General features: G+C 51.9%; 1 protein-coding gene across 2 annotated transcripts; it reads left to right on the forward strand.

Moving 5' to 3' along the window:
* The first annotated feature begins 12,505 nt into the window (after nucleotides 1-12,505).
* Nucleotides 12,506-16,300, forward strand: Evx1 (even-skipped homeobox 1). Of its 2 annotated transcripts, none has more exons than XM_004626495.3 (3): nucleotides 12,506-13,300; nucleotides 14,759-15,021; nucleotides 15,534-16,300. In XM_004626495.3, the coding sequence occupies exons 1-3, from the start codon at nucleotides 12,874-12,876 to the stop codon at nucleotides 16,074-16,076; spliced, it is 1,233 nt and encodes a 410-aa protein (XP_004626552.1). In that variant the 5' UTR covers nucleotides 12,506-12,873; the 3' UTR covers nucleotides 16,077-16,300. The 2 variants fall into 2 exon arrangements, with proteins under 2 accessions (XP_004626552.1, XP_012369120.1); XM_012513666.2 differs by having other exon boundaries at nucleotides 12,542-13,245.
* The last annotated feature ends 208 nt before the right edge of the window (nucleotides 16,301-16,508 follow it).

Genomic DNA, 16,508 nt, shown 5'->3' on the forward strand with positions numbered 1-16,508 from the left:
GCAGAAGACAATCATCACAAGTCCAAAGATTAAAAGCTAAAATGAGTTGGGCGTGGTGGCACATGCCCATAATCCCAGCACTCGGGAAGGCTGAGGCAAGAGCTGCTGCTAGGCAACTTAGGAAGATTGTGTCTCAAACAAAACAAAATACACAAACAAACAGATTGGGGATGTAGCTCACTGAGAAGGCTCTGGGTTCAATCCCCAGTAGTGTATTTTTTTTTTTAAAAAGGCAAAATAACAGGCAATAGGATTCTTTATGGGCCAATAGTTATACACAGAAGGCAAAACAAGAGTTATTCACTCCACTTTCCTTTTTACAAGGGAGGAAATAGAAGCTTCTGGATTTGAACAACTTGTCTAAGTCTAGTGGTGATTCCAGTATTGAAACTCACATCTGTTGGTTGTGAATATGTGTACGCTGCACTCCTCTGATATGGTTGCTTCATGCATAGGATTCCTGTTTTCCTCATAGATCCCTCATTCTGTAAACTCATGGAATTCCCTTAGGCTTCCATTCAGAGAACTAACACCCATAATGGTAACAGCCAACATTTATTGAATCTTCATGTGTTGCTAGGTTTTCTTTTAAGTGTTTTGCATGTAGTAACCCATATTGTCCTATTGGTCTCAATTTTGTATTATTTCCCCTCCTTCCCTTCCTCCCTCGCTCCTTCCACCCCCTCTCATGCTGGGGATCCAAGCATTCACATTACGGCAAGTGCTCTGCCAACAAAGCTACATGAGGAAACTGAGGCTGGAAGGATATGATGAACTTGTCCAGCATCACACAGCTGGGATAGTGAGTGGCAGTGCTGGCATTAGAACCCAATTCTAAATTCCCTCTATAATTAAGAGAGATCAATTATACCCTATTGTTTATTGACCAGCTGCCAATACCTTTAGATCACCATGAAGGGAACCTTACATTATGTCACTAGGCATGTCTTTATTTCTCACTGTTTCAGATCCCACTGAATGTTCTTTGCAGAAAGGACACAGATGCCAGATGCTATTTTCGACAGTACCTTAAAGCTGGCAGCCGCACAATTCTTCATCTCAATTTTGTATTATTTCCCCTCCTTCCCTTCCTCCCTCGCTCCTTCCACCCCCTCTCATGCTGGGGATCCAAGCATTCACACTAGGCAAGTGCTCTGCCAACAAAGCTACAACCCCAGCCCTGCCCATCTCCACATTTTTTTTTTTTTTTTTGCTTCCAACAAAAGGATGAATACACCTGCTGTTTACTCTGTGGTCATTTATTTTGACATCTTAGCCACCATGCAGGCAGAAGGGCACCGGCCTATGACGTACTTGCTGAGCAGCATGCACCCCTCCCATCACACTTCCTGCAGCTTCTCTTCCGTCTGAGTGCAATGCTGAGATAGGAGAGCCACAGATATGGTAGGGTGAAGCCCCAGCCCTGGGAGAGGACGTCGCATGGGGTTAGCTCCCACGCACTCCCCACTGTGGCCCAAAAGCTATGTCAAGACCTTTTCTCTTTGTGTCTCATCAAATCTTCAGAACAGCTCAGCGAGGCAGGCCTCCTGTTTCTAGGATCTGACATCCTGCAGCTTTGGGCTGTCCAGGGTCACTGGCCTGTTGTTGTTGGCGCTGCAGCATAGGCTCAGGTCTGTCTAGCTTCCAAGTGCGGTTTGCGCCTTGTCACCAACTCTCTCCGGGGTACCGGAGATCTTGGCTGGGAAGCTGGAGAGCATGGACCCCTGTGGGTTCTGTACTCACTGCAGCAGCAGATCTGCTTCCCAAGGGCCCTGGGGCTGGGAGCTCTGTCTCTCTCCATCCCAGTCTCTCCCATGTATTTCCACATGACCTCCCTCCACATGCTGGTTAACCTACCTATTCTTTGGTTTCCTCACTGGTTCAATGGAGACACCTAGCTCGCCCTCTGAGCACTGTTCTGGGGCTAAGTGAGAGTGGGCATGTTTTTTTTTTTTTTCCAGAACCAGGGGTTGAACTCAGGCCTTTGAGCTTGCCAGGAAAGCACTTATTCTATTGAGCCATCTCCCCAGCCCGACGCAGGTCTTGTTTTTAGGTTAGAGTCAGAACTCATGGCTTCTGTTCTTTCTACTGTCTGTAGTGGGAAAGATGTGGGCTGTAATGGAAGGACAGTTCTAATACAGGGAAAACTGGGCCATTTTCAGAGTTAATCTGACTGTTCAATTGCTGAGGGGCCACATCAGGATTAAAGTCATGGCCAGCCTGTTGCCACCTGGAGAAGTGCTCCAATCTCTTCCACAGGGTCTAAATCAGGCAGGGTTCAGACCTGAATCTGGGTGCTTCTGGCTTTTTCTAGATCTATTTTTATAACAGTGACCTTTCTTTCTCTTCCAGTTCTTTCCAAGAACAGTAAGTCTGACTCCAGAATAATTAGGAAAACATTCCCTAGTTGACATATTGCCAATAATGGAAGTTATGAAACAGCTTTAAGTCCTTTAGAATAAAAACTTGAATCAACAGTGTTCTATGTCCTGGGTACTTGTAAATTGGTGATTGTATCTTACGCCTGTCTGCCTTTCTTTGCATATCTGTCAGTATTGCCAGGCTTTAAGGGTGGGATTAAGAATAATGCATTCTGTAGAATTCTTCACAACATTCGCAGTCTACTCCCTGAAGAGCCTGCCAGTTTGTTCTTTGTCATGTTGCGTGCCAGGGCAAGTCTTCTCACTGTGCCAAATCTTGGTTTTAACCAGAACCTGGAAAGAGCAGCTCTTGCTCTCCCACCCCATTAGCAATCTGGAGTGGAGCAAACAAACCCCAGAGAGGAGAGTCCTTCTGCAGAGTCGGGCAGAAGCACGAGACACACGGTGAGGATGAATATGGTGACACATGAATGTGTGTTTGAAGTGAGGAAGCAAAATAAAAAAGTCAAAGAAATCAGAAAGAGTAACAGTGTTCTTCCCTGGAATGTGCTTAATCTTTCTGGGTCTCAGTTTCTTTATCTGTGAAGTGGATATATAACAATCACATAACGATCACTATTTATCTTTTCCTTGGGGGTTCTGGGGATTGAATTGAGGGCCTTTTTGCACTGAACCTCATTGCTAGCCCCTTTCAAAACTGTTTATGTTGAGACAAGGTCTCACTAAATTGCTAAATTGCCCAGGATGGGCTCAAACTTCAACTTGTAATCTTTCTGCCTCAGCCTCCCAAAGTACTGGGATTACAGGCAGGTATTACCATGCCCCACTAATTAGCTGCTTTTTAAAATTTCATAAGAATATTATTGCATCAAGGGCTGGCCAGATAGCTTAGTGGACTAAAGCACCTGTTTAGGCAAGCACAGGGACTGGGGTTCAATCCCCAGTGCTGATCCCACCCCTGGAGCACACTGAGACTGGGTGTGGTGCCGTGCGTGCACCTGTTATCCCAGTGCTTGGGAGGCTGAAAACAGGAGGATCATTAGGAGTGCGATCTGTGTAGTGAGACCATGTACTAAATACATTAAAAAAAAAAAAAAGAATGTTTCATCAAATGGCACAGTGGGCATGGGGATGTTCCTTGAATAGGAAAGACCATCTAATTGTTAGTTATGATTAAATAGTTCGTATGATAATTATTTGGTTGCTGAGGACTGCATCCCAAGTCTTGCCTATGCTAAACCATGAAAACCCCCAGCCTCTGTTGTTATAAATATTCCTATTTGTACCTCCTGGTGAAATTCAGTATTCTTTCATGACTTTAACTTGTTTAGTTATCTGTGGAAATAAACTGGTCCTCTAGATTGCAGGGCTTCCACAGGCAGAGATTAAGTACAGTGAGGAGCGTGGCCCCCAGTATCACACCACCAGAATTCACATCCCCCTTCTGCTACCAGTAGGCTTTGTGATCTTGAGCAAGCATTCAATCCTTCTTTGACTTAGTTTTCCAGCTGTAAAATGGGATAACAATAGCAATAATAGAGGACCTCCATTCAACTTTTGAGAGTTGTGCTAATTGATATTCACACATAATTTTTAGAATAGTATTTGATAGCTGCATTTATCTGTATGTATTGGGAATTATTTTTGAGTGTTCTTAGAGGTACCTTGGTCCCATGTGTCCTATTTATAATTTTTTTTTTTTTTTTTGAACCGGGGATTGAACTCAGATCCTTGCGCTTGCCAGGGAAGCTCTTATTCCACTGAGCCATCTCCCCGACCCCACTATTTATAATTTTTGTTGTAACCTTAATTTGTTAAATAGTGTTCCAAGGCCAGAGAGATAGCTCAGTGGCACAAGTGTCTGCCTGGCAAGCAACAGATCTTGAGTTTGATTCCTGGTGCCCCAACAAAACAAAACAAAACAAAACAAAACAAAACAAAACAAAACAAAACAAAACAAAACAAAAAAATTGAAGTGTTCCAGTAGGTGTCTGATACCAGAAAAATCTGGCTCAATGAAAAAAAATGTTCATAGCGTGTGGCTAAGGCCTTTCTTATTTCTCTAAAGCATTTGTTTTTAATGAGTAAGAGCAGATGCCTAAGGTGCCAGCTGGAGCTGTAACTCAATGGAGAAGTGCTAGCTTAACGTGCCCAAGGCCCTGAATTTGATCCCCAGCAACACACACACACACACACACACACACACACACACACACACACCAGCTTTGGATAAGGCAAAAAACAAACAAACAAAAACGCGCCTGCAGGAAGTATTTTCAAGCTCTCCTCAATGCTGAGGATTATACACTCCTTGGGAGCCACAGAAACTGCCTCATCCTGCCCTGTCCCCTGTCACTCCGCGTTCTTCCTTTCCATTCTGTTCTCCAGCAAGGTGAGAGGGTTGCCCAGGTTTGGTACCTAGATATGCAAGACCTGCTTTTTTTCCACTCCAGAGCCAGTAAGCCAGTTAAATTATGTCTGAGGACCTCTGCTCCAGTTTTGAGAGAAATAGGGTAGGGCTAGTTTTCCCTCTGCTCCAGCTGCTGCAGTTCACAGGGAGTCCGAAGCCACTACTGAGTAAGATTTCCATGTCCTTAGGCAGTGGATGAATGACAGGGTGAGCTGAGCTAAATCAGATAATGACACATGACATTGTTAGGTAATAAGCACAAGAAGAGATACAGGGAGGCGATAAAGTGAGAACAGGATGCGGGCAACAGATGCATAAAAATCTGCCCTAGAGGTTTTTTTCAGGGTCCTTGGAAAACCATTCCAGGAAGAGTGCACTCATGATGCAAGTGACAGAAGCCATAGGGCAATGGTTGACACGCCACGAGCCCCACTCCACGTGTTTCTGTGGCAATAGGTTCCAGTGGGGGACCCAAGAACTTGCGCTTCTGAGGAGTTTCCACATGATGGGGGGGAATCATTGACATAGGCAATCGAAGGAGAGCTGCTTCCAGGTGTCTTGTTTTAAAATGGGGCTCATCAAAAAAGATTTGCCGGGAATCTATGGGGAGAACAGTTCCTGGGTTCCAGTTGCCTGAACTTCTTGGACAATAGGGCCAATCACTGTAGTGTGTTGGGAACACGATCGACTATGATGGTTGGTCAGGGGCACTTCCATCCCGTGCAGCCCTCCTTATCCCGGTATGGTGTGCCTGTGTGCACAGGTGGTGTGCACGCTCTGAGAACAAGGCTGAGGGCAGTGTCACAGGAAAGCCACTTTTCGTTCACACCTGCGGTTTATTACCGGTCCCAAGAGCATTGCTAAGGTCCAGCCCAAGGACAACCACGCGGGGCGAAGTGGGACTTCCCACCCAGGCAAGACCTATTACCCTCAGGGGATGGGAATTCGTGCTGCTGTCCCTGGCAGAGTTCTGGGATCCGGGCCAGCGAGGATGCAGCGACTCGCGGCGACTTCCGCCTCTGGCGGCCGGCAGTGGGGGGCGCACCAAGACAGCAGTTGGGGAGCTGAGCTTTGTCACCGTGGCGGCGAGGGGCGGAGGACATAGAAAGGGGCCGCGGGGACCGGACCGGCCGGTCGACGCGTTCCCAGGCGGGAAAGGGACGCCCGGGGACTACTGCAGCCCTGCTGCGGCTCTGGGGAACAGCGAGGGGGCTGAGATCCCCGCCTGCGCGCTCTCTGCGGTCCAGGGCTATCTCGCCCCGCCCTCAGGGCTGATCCCCTGCGCCCCCTTCCTCTCAGGAGCCCCCTCGAGGCCCCTGAGCCCTCGGCCGCTGCGTCCCCAAAAACTCGCCGCCAGACTTCAGAGCAGGACTGCACCGGCCCTCCGCGCTGCGGCGCCCTTCTTTCCTTCCTCTTTCGCCACCTCATCAGTAGCGTCCCATCCTTCATAGTAGACTGCAAGGGCTACAGCTGCACCCCCAGACTATAAAGATTCTCCTTTCAGTCATAGCCACAGCATCACAGTTGTCTGCCTGGGTTAGGGAACATGGTCATGTTTCTAGGGGCACAGTGCTCATGTTAGAGAGACAGTCTACTCTTTAGAGAGTGAGTGCCTTGGGTTAAAATCACCATTTCCCAGCTGTGTGATCCTGAGCAAATTCCTTAACCTCTCTGAGTTAGTTTTCCCACTGCGCAACCGGAAGAACCACATCCCATTGGGCGCTCTGAAGCTCAGTGTCTCATACGAAGTTCCCAGAAATCCTCCCACTCCCCAGGCCTTCAGGATGGCTGGAGACTGACCCAGCCCTCTCGGCCAGCTGCACTTGCTCACCGAGGATGAGGGAGGGACGCAGAGGTGGCTCTTCGGCCCTCTGCCTGGAAAGCCCCCTGTGCCACTCGGACAGCGGCAGCGGGGAAACCACCACCTGCCACGTGTCTCCAGCTGAGAAAGATCAGCAGGCAAGGAGAGAGGCAGGGGCTCTGGCCTCCTTCGGGTCTGGTCAGGAAACAACGGAGACAGAAACCGTGGGTCACAGAACTTGAAGTGATAGAAACTCACATATTGAGGCGGGCACCTAGGCGGGAACATTTGGGGACATTAAGGGCCAATTCAGTTGGAGAAAAGAGGACCCATTATTTAATGGTTCCACCCCCTCTGGGGTTGAGGACTGCTGGCCAGAAAGACACCTCAGTAGACATGTTAGTGGATGGGGTAAACAAACCAAGCCCTGCCTTTTACAGGAGTCCTAGGGGGATCAAAGTTTGGAGGGGAAGGGCTCAGGCCACATCCCAGATGTAAGCAATCTATCCAGCCCCTCAGTTTGGGCCATGCAATCTGGAGGGTGGCTTCAGCGAAGTAGCTGCTCTGTGAGGGAAGACACTGGTAGTGGTACAGCTCAGGCGAATTGGTCAGGGTGCTGTTTTGGGTAGCAGAAGAATCTCAGGAACTGAAGGCCAACTTCAGTGCCTCTACATTTTTCTAAGGAGAAACCTGACAGCTATGCTTAGGAGCATAATCTCCAACAGGTTAAAAGTGACTGAAGGGGGGGGGGCAGGAGATGGCTCAGTGGAATAAGCACTTCCCTGGCAAGTGCAAAGGCCTGAGTTCAATCCCCAGTTCCGAAGGGGGAAAAACAAAAAGTGACTGGATGCCCCTAGTGAGTGTCCTGCTCCTTTGTAGAGAGGTGCTGGGGCCACCACAGAGTGTAGTTATCAGAGAGGGACTCAGGGAGCACCTCCTCTTAGGGGCTCCAGAATGAGCAGCTGCAATGATGTTGTGTTTAGCTCTGAACTCAGACCCTGAAGACTCCCTGCTTCTGGATAAGCTACCAGAATAGTTTCCCCCGCCCCGCTCTCTGCATCCACACCAGCTTTCCTGCAGGCGCCTATAGTTTCCACTTAGCCTCAGATCCATGTCATACAGAGGGAAGATTGCAAATGGTTTGCAACTCTGCTTTTCTTTACTCTCCTTCATGCCAAGAGGGAGTGGCCGGAGGTCAGTTGTCTTCCATCCTCTCCCATGAGCTTCTTTCTAACAGTTCATAGTTTTATGTTTTTCTTGGATTTTTTTTTCTTCTGTTTTTGCAACACTGGGGATTAAACCTAGAGTTTCATGAATGCTAGAAAAACTACAAATCCATCTTCAAGTTATTTTGGGTGTGGACTTTAAGCCAGAAGGAAAAGGAATCCTCTTATTTGGGTTTGAAACATTTCCTCTATGTTTCAGAGTTCTCAGTTGTAAACTATGGATGGATGTATTATCTTCCCCAGGGCCTGTTGTAAAGACAGAAAAACCTCAGCCTTGGGAAAGTGTGAAATGCTTAGAATAGTGTCTGCTTTTATCAAAGGATCCTAGACTTCCAGGTGGGCTTTCTCTTTGCCCTGCTGTGAAGGGGGTGGTGGTGGCAGGATAAAGCCGTGAGTCTTCTATTTGAGGGTAGATGGAACACATTGAGAGGACCTCACTCAATCCCAGCAAGGGTCTGGGCTTTGAGGAGGGTTGCCTGATGGAGTGATTCTACCCACATTGTTGGGGACTGGGGCACCCCTCGAGATCAGGGTCTTGGAGAAGGACAGGACTTGGGTCTGAAACTTAAATGTCCTGGCCATTTGGATCAGAATCATGGGTCATGCTATAGTTGTGGGGAAAAAAAGGTGCTGTGCACCCCTACAACCTCTTGAAGGACTCTAATGTAGATAAAAGGAGATGGATATCAGCATTGTAGCAAACTTCAAGACAGCAATGGTGAAGGAAGAGACTTTACCTCCTCTGCTAGTATGTAGGAGGGAGCCACCCTGCCTTCATGTACTTGTGTGTTAGAGAATTGCTTTTGGGTAGGAAGGGCAAGAATCAGTTTAGAGGAGTGCTCAAGGTTTCCTGCCTGTTGGGGCCTCTGTAGGGCGAGTGGTGGGTGTGGGGATGTAAATCTCTGGGCAGGAGGGATGCAGACCGGCTCAGGAAGCTACCAGGCTCCAGCTCTCAGGAGGCCAGGCAGACATGTGCATTGGCCAGAGCCAGGCAGGCCTGGCTACCTCAGGGGACTTAAGAAACAGTAGACATGAGGGGCCAGAAGGTATCCAGCTTCTTGTCCCAGGTCCCTCTACCTTTGCTCCCCAAGGTGCAGAGAGGAAGGAGTGCTTGTCCATACCAGAATTTAGAAGATGCAGGTTCCATCTGTCTGAAGGGAAAATTGTTCTGGGGTGTATGCACGATGCAGCGGCACAGGCACCAACGCCCTGCCCACTCGGCAGCTCACCGCATGGTGAGGACTAAGGGAGTGGCCCAGCTATGGTCTCCCTGCTCTGGAAGCCTGACCTCCTGCAGCCTGAGAGATGGAGTGGACTTTGTGCCACTAAGGGTGCACCGGAGAGGCTTGGGCAGCTGTCACAAAAGAAATGGGGCTCAATCATCAGGGTCAATGTCCTGCACTACAGCCTAGAAAGTATAGGGGAGACAAGGATATCCACACAGCTGAAGGAAGCTCCCTTTGTTCTTACCAAAGAGAAACAAAACCACGTTTTTTTCTGATCAAATCTTTGCAGCCATCTCACCATCTCCCAGCCCTGCCTTGTTGCACCTTCCCCGTGGGGACCACACACTGGCTACAGGAAGGACGCACTGCAGGCCAGGGAGGTGCAGGGGCCACAACCACTGAGGCAGACCCAACACCCACTGCCACTGGGAGCAGGGTTTTCTTGGGAAGCGAAGCTGTTTCAGACGATCAGCATTCTGGTGGCTGGGCTGGACTTCCGATTCCATTTTAAAGGACCGCACATCTTATCTCCCAGTGGCCTCCTAGGGGTTCACACCCACCCCCTGCCCAGCCCAGCTCAGGCGGAAGCCAGCCTGAGCTTTTGAAGTCTAGGGAATTTCAATCCGAGAGGAGCCGGCTGGACCCTAGCCTGTCGCCCCAGCGGGGGGAAGAGACAGACTGCAGGCCCTCAAAGCAGGGGGCAATTGAGAAGGCCAGGGGCTGCCTGGACCTCACAGGGGCAGCTGTCACCCTTTCCCCATTTGTGGGGTTGTCCTGGCTTCGCCCACTCTTTGAATTACCTTCTTTCTCATGCGGTGCTGTGAATAGCCTTATGATACATGATAATGTTGCTATTAAAATACTCCCCTATACACATAGTGAAACCAAAAACAAACCTAACAAAAAAGCAAACAAACCAAAACCAAACGGTCTTCTCTAGTCTTCTCCTCTTTTCATCCTCTTCCTGTTAAAAATCTGACTTCTCTTCATCTGACATTGGTAAAAGCATGCTTTGAGAAGTGACATTTACTTAGATTTCTTTTTTTCTTCATACATCTGGGAGTTCAGTGGCTCCTAAAGACTGAAGAGATGGAGGCTGCTTTGAAAGGTTGGGCAGGAGCCTGAAGTGGCTTGGGGTGGGCTTTGGCTAGGGGAGATATTCCCCAAGCTCCCGCCCTGGAGCCCAGAGGAAGCAGCCCCTGCCCGAGAGGCTGAGCCCCTATTTAGCTCCCTCTGGGAGTGCAGCCCTGCTTCATCAAACCTCGCCAGGAAGGACCCTAAACAGCAGCCCCTGATCTCCCAATCCCACTGGCTTTCATTTTGAGGGAAAACCCAGAGGAAAAGAGAATCAAACACAAAACATTCCCATTGCATGCTAACCTAGGGGTGAGACCGAGGAGCCTGGAGTCCCTCTCAGGACAAGCGTCAAGGAGTGGGGGCAGTAAGGAGCCATGAGAAGGTGGCATATTCACGGGGGAGAAGGATGGGTGCTCCAAGGGCCCACTGGGCAAACAAGGCAACGCTGAGGCAGACACTCAGAAGTCTCACAGGACTTTGACAGGCAAGAAGGAACCCAGATCCCCTCCAGCTCTAGCTGCTTGGGAGGAAAGGCAGGGCGTGGTAGAATATATGGATTAGGACCTCAGTCCCTCACTTTTGCTCATCTCCTATCACTCACCTCTAATCTCTGAAATATTTCCCCAGTTTTCTGGGCTAGAAGTGCTCAGCAGATGTTGGTTTTGGTATGCGCAGGAAGTGGATGCTACCTTCCTACCTGCCTCTGTTGCACAGAGAAGGCCAATGAATATCTAATTGAACTGGGAAGTAGTGGATGGCAGGAGTGAGGGGACAGTTTGGTCTTTCGTGCTTCCTCTACCTGTTCCTATTCCAGAGATAGGAAGATTGGGGTGGGGTGGGGAGAAATTAGAGAAGAGGAAATGAAAAAGGAGGAAAGAAAAGTAGGAGATAGAAGACAAAAAGGGAGTACTAGAATAATTCTTTACAGAGGCTGGGGCTTTGCGTAAGAATATGGGTGAACCACCCCCATGCAGGGACCACCTTTTGATGGTCGCTTAGAACTAGAAGCTCTTAAGGAGGGGACAGAGGAAGAGGAGCTAGCCTAGAAAGGGCCCACCTCCTGCCCTCCTCAAAGTGAGGAAAGAGCCAGCCCACCTGCCAGGCCCTCACACTTGCTCAGCTTCCATAAGGGGCCATTGTAAAAGGATTGGCTGCCAGCTCCCTGAGAGTGTGTAGCCTCCCCGACACATCATGCTGTACAACCCTGCCCCTACCTCTCCCACCTGAGATAGGACTTGGCCCTGAGTCCGCACAGACTTAGGAGAGCACCTGGGAACTTGCTCTTTTAAGAGCATTTTCAGCGATTTCTTTCTGTTCTCTCTCCAGCTTTTAAAGCCAAGGGCTGTGGCCCCTGAGGAGGGCCCAAAGGGGGACTCTATGACTCCCACCTCTGCTGACCCCATGCACTCCGTGTGCTCAACTCCCACCCTAAATCTCGGAAGGAAGGCAAGCATCGCCTCCCACATGGGGGGGTCTCCAGCATTGTTGCAACCAGGGCTGCATTGCCAGCACTTCTTTACTGGAAAAACCTGTTTCCAGGAGAATTCGTTGACTCTGAATGAATACCTTAAAATTCAGGCAGGAGAAGAAACAAGACCGTTTTTAGAACCTCTCCCCACCCAACATACCTGAAGTGCCACCAAAGCCAGATCAAATGGAAAGCGATTTCTTCTACGAATAGCCACCTCCTGGTCAAGACAGCCGTGGAGAGCTTAAGGCCATCTAGATGAGGAGGGAGAGTTTAAAACAAAACAAAATCATCGAACACTTTGAGTCAGCAGGCAACAGGGATCCTCTAAAGAAAAATTAAGATATTTATCTCATGCCCCTTGGAGAAGAAAAATAGCCAAGGTTTGTTCCTGGGAGGAAAGAGACAGACGGGGTAAGGAAAGAAAAAGAGAGAGCAAAGGGTCCTCCAGGTTCCAAGTCTGCAGACAACTTATGGGGTGGGGGGGCGCTACCTTTTTCAGTAGCTTGTAAAAAAAAAAAAAAAAAAAGTCTTTGGAGTCAGTTTGAGGTTAGCTGACAGGGACAGGCAGTTGTGATAATATGGTGAGAGTCACGGCTTCTAAGCCGGCTTTCACACTTCCAAAATGCAGGTATAGAGTCTTTCATCAATGTTGCATCGAGGCATCAAGTTAAGAAAGCAAGTCAAAACAACAATAAAAGAAAAATCAAAAGCGTTTTCAATTGCCGAGTCCCGCCGCCCCTGCGAAACTCCTGCGCTCCTTAAGCTCTCTTTTCTTTCTGCGGAATTCCATTTGCATCCCCTCTGACTGGGAGTCTCCCCTCTCAGTGTGTGTGTCTCTCTGCTTTCACACTCTCCTCCCCATTCGAGCGAGGCCCACACCTGGCGCATCACTGCCGAGCCATTAGCTGCGGGTCTCCTTTCATCTTCGCGGTGGCAGACGTTTCTATTTATCCACTTGCGCTCGCCGAGTGGCGTCACCAGCGGTACTGTAATGACGATTGCAGCAGGAGGATGACAGCTTAGAAAGAAGAGGGCAATGGGGCTTCCTCCCAGAGGCGGTGCGGCACAGAGGAGCGCTCGCATCACAAGGTGACCCCAGCTCCCCACTGCCACCTCCGCCGTCGCCGTCGCTACCGCTCTTTGGCCGCTCGGCTCCCACCCAGTCGCCCGGTTTCTCCCTCCCTTTTGCAGCCAAGATCTGTCCGACCTCTGGGGTCTCAGGGAGCTGGGGGTTAGGAGCTCACTTGGGGCTTCCTTCCTCCCCCTCCGGAGAGCCCCAGGATGGAGAGCCGAAAGGACATGGTTATGTTTCTGGATGGGGGTCAGCTTGGCACTCTGGTTGGCAAGAGGGTCTCCAATTTGTCCGAAGCCGTGGGCAGCCCGCTGCCTGAGCCGCCCGAGAAGATGGTGCCCCACGGTTGCCTGAGCCCGCGGGGCGGCCCTCCAGCTGCCCGGGAGCGCGGCGGGGCAGGCTCGGAGGAGGAGCCGGTCGATGGACTCTCAGGCAGCGCGGCGGGGCTGGGCGCCGAGCCTCGGGCAGCCGGCGCGGCCATGCTTGGCCCGGGACCCCCGGCCCCTCCTGCCGACAGCCTCTCTGGCCAGGGGCAGCCCAGTAGCTCAGACACCGAGTCGGATTTCTATGAAGAAATCGAGGTGAGCTGCACCCCGGACTGCGCCACCGGGAACGCCGAGTACCAGCACAGCAAAGGTAGCCACGCGCCCCTCCGCTCTCCCGGCCTCCCACTGTGCCCATCCCTCACTTCGGCTCTGGCCTGGAGGAAGACATTCCTTTCCCCCGGGCATAATGGCTGGGGGGACCCACCCGAGCAACTCTTCCCTGCTCTTCGATCCCTGGCGGGGGTCTCCTACTGTGTTCTGGCGTTGGTGGGACTGAGGGCGACAGCTGTGCCTGGGGAGAGGGGAGAGCAAATCCTGGGCTTATGGGATTCAGAATGCACCCCAGGCCCCCGTGGTTTGTGGTAATGCTTCAACTGAGCGGCAAAGACACCTTCCCTCGGGTAGAACAAGATCGAACATGGGCCGGGCATTTTGTATCTGGCGGGGTGTAAGGCGCATCTAGGCGCGGAAGCCAGGAGTCCATAAAGGACCGTAAAATCACTGCGGACTCTGGCGGTCCGGGTGCTGCAGCCCTCCGACGATTTTGCACGTCGGTCAGAGGTCCAAATTACCTTGTCACTTCCCGGGCTAGGCGGCGCCAGGTCGGAAATGGTCCCAATGGTCTAATTGCCTTTGGTCTCCGGTTGCATTTGAAAAGGGAGAGATTGGGCCCTCCCCCCTTCCCTTTCCTTCCAAGTCCCACTTCTCCAACCAAAGGAAAAGGAGCTGCAGGGGGTTAGAGCCCCACCCTTTCCTGGGGTAGGCCCTAAGGGAGGGGGCTATTTTAACTAGAGACCTCCTCCCCACCAAAGGCTAATGGGAGTGGGGGGTGATGGCCCCGGAAAAAGTCTCAGTAAGCCAACAATCACTCAGCCAAAGAAGGGTAAAAAACTGGGAGGGAAAGCTCATCAGCAGACACTCCTCCACAAAGCCTGGGAAAGGGTGGGAAGAGCCTGGCAGGGAAGAAAGGCCACCTCTTAGCCTTGGCAGGCAACACCTTGTTGTGTACCCATATCCTCTCAACCCACACACCCAACCTCAACCTGTCTTGAGAACAACCTTCCCTCCACTCAGATATACCATCCCTGCAGTGCACACAGCCCAGAAAATGCTCCCATTCCTGCTGCTGTCCTGGTTCCTGTGCATACCCAGCATCCTACAGTGCATGATGCTCCAGCATAAAGATGCATCTTTGCTCACTTGCTTGCCAAACATGTACCCTCTGGTGTACTGCTGTCAAGGGTGGGCAGAAAGCTAGAAAAGCATGCATTTTCCCTGTGCCTCAGTACAGGTGGGGAGGATGGCTGGGATCCCTTAGATCCAGGCCTTCCAGGTTGCAGCCCCAGCAGATCTACCCCCGAAACATCTATATTCCCACCCCTTTTCCTAGAGTCCCCTGAGCCCAACAGAGGCAACGCCTGAGGCTCCCAACAGTGTCTCTTTTCATCCCACTCCATCGACACCAGGCTTTGGGCCTACAGTATCTGCAGTTTGTGTAAGGTGTATGTGTGTTGTGTGTACACGTGTATGCTCTGGGCTCCTTGCACAGGGCCCAGCTCCGACACACTGGCCGGCAGTCCCAACGGCAGCAACGAGAACCCTAAGAGCAACGGTGGAGGCAGCAGTGGCAGCGGAGGGTCACAAGGCACCCTGGCCTGCAGCGCCAGTGACCAGATGAGGCGTTACCGCACTGCCTTCACCCGGGAGCAGATTGCAAGGCTGGAGAAGGAATTCTACCGGGAGAACTACGTATCGAGGCCGCGAAGGTGTGAGCTGGCGGCAGCCCTAAACCTGCCGGAAACCACCATCAAGGTATGCGCGACACAGACGCCCTAGGAGGGTGTGCGCCCATTTAGCAGGAAGTGGGCCCCAATGTGCAGATTTAAGATTTACTCTTTGACAGTCTGGAGACAGGCACAGTTGCCAAGAGGGCCTATCTTTTCTTTGTAGGCAAATAGAAAACAGGGATGGGTGCCCTGAAAGAGGGACGGGAGAAGACAATTTTCTGAGGAAACGCTGTCTGTGGCCTGACTCGGAGTCCTGATTTCCTCCCTCCCCTCCCCCGCGCTCCTGCGCTCCTACACCCGTCCTGGCACTCTGGGGAACATGGTTAAGAGTGCAGAGGAAGGAGGGGGCAGATTGCAGTCACTGCTGAACCTCCCACGGAGGGGTCCCAGCTGCAGTTGGGGGAGGGTGCTGACTTCAGTTCGTGACTGCTTTGGCTCCCCTCTGGGGTGTGGGCACTGTCCCCTGGAACTGCAGGGTTTCTGAGCCCCGACACTGGGCTTAGCCCAGCGGCCCAATTTGCTCCACTCGTGTCGCAGGTGTGGTTCCAGAACCGGCGCATGAAGGACAAGCGGCAGCGGCTGGCCATGACGTGGCCGCATCCAGCTGACCCCGCCTTCTACACGTACATGATGAGCCACGCGGCGGCCGCGGGCGGCCTGCCCTACCCCTTCCCGTCGCACCTGCCCCTGCCCTACTACTCGCCGATGGGCCTGGGCGCCGCGTCCGCCGCCTCGGCCGCCGCCTCGCCCTTCAGCGGCCCGCTGCGTCCACTCGACACGTTCCGCGTGCTCTCTCAACCCTATCCGCGGCCTGAACTGCTGTGCGCCTTCCGCCATCCACCGCTGTACCCTGCGGGCCCGGCACACGGACTGGGGACCTCGGCCGGCGGCCCCTGCTCCTGCCTTGCCTGTCACAGCGGCCCCGCCAATGGGCTGGCGCCCCGGGCCGCGGCCGCCTCGGACTTCACTTGTGCCTCGACCTCGCGCTCGGACTCCTTCCTCACCTTCGCGCCCTCTGTGCTCAGCAAGGCCTCCTCCGTTGCGTTGGACCAGAGGGAGGAGGTGCCCCTCACGAGATAAGGAGCCGCCCTCGGGCTACCAGCTCCAGGATGCCCGTGGGACTCAGCTAGGTCCCTCCTGCCCTCAAGATGCCAGGGAAAGGAGATGGCCTGAAAGGACCAGCGGGACTCAGGCTAGAGGAGCGGGAAGTCTGGGAAGCCAGAGTGGCTGGCATTTGGGGAGCACAAGTGGGTATGGGAAAGTTGAGTTTGAGAGAGCTTCTTTTGGGGTTTTTCACCTTTCTTCACCAGACCCACCACCCAGGGCTGAGGTTGAGACCGTGACCCCACAGCTAAACAAAACTTAGCAGCAAGTAGCAACCCTTCTTCAGCCTCTTTGTCTCCCGCTCCTTGCCTGGGCCCTCTCTCCTGCCAAGACCAGACACTGGAAAGGGAAACTGCTGCGTCCCTGAACAAAATGCTGTGTATGCAGAGCAGGTAGAGATTAATCTTC

This window comes from Octodon degus, unplaced genomic scaffold (assembly GCF_000260255.1).
Source record: "Octodon degus isolate 3935 unplaced genomic scaffold, OctDeg1.0 scaffold00015, whole genome shotgun sequence".
NCBI lineage: Eukaryota > Metazoa > Chordata > Mammalia > Rodentia > Octodontidae > Octodon > Octodon degus.

Bases quoted from the DNA above. Each gene is read 5' to 3' on its own strand.
- Evx1 (XM_004626495.3), top strand. From the start codon at position 12,874: ATGGAGAGCCGAAAGGACATGGTTATGTTTCTGGATGGGGGTCAGCTT. The intron at 13,301-14,758 runs GTAGCCACGCGC...CTCCTTGCACAG, and splicing joins CGAGTACCAGCACAGCAAAG to GGCCCAGCTCCGACACACTG. The intron at 15,022-15,533 runs GTATGCGCGACA...CTCGTGTCGCAG, and splicing joins TGCCGGAAACCACCATCAAG to GTGTGGTTCCAGAACCGGCG.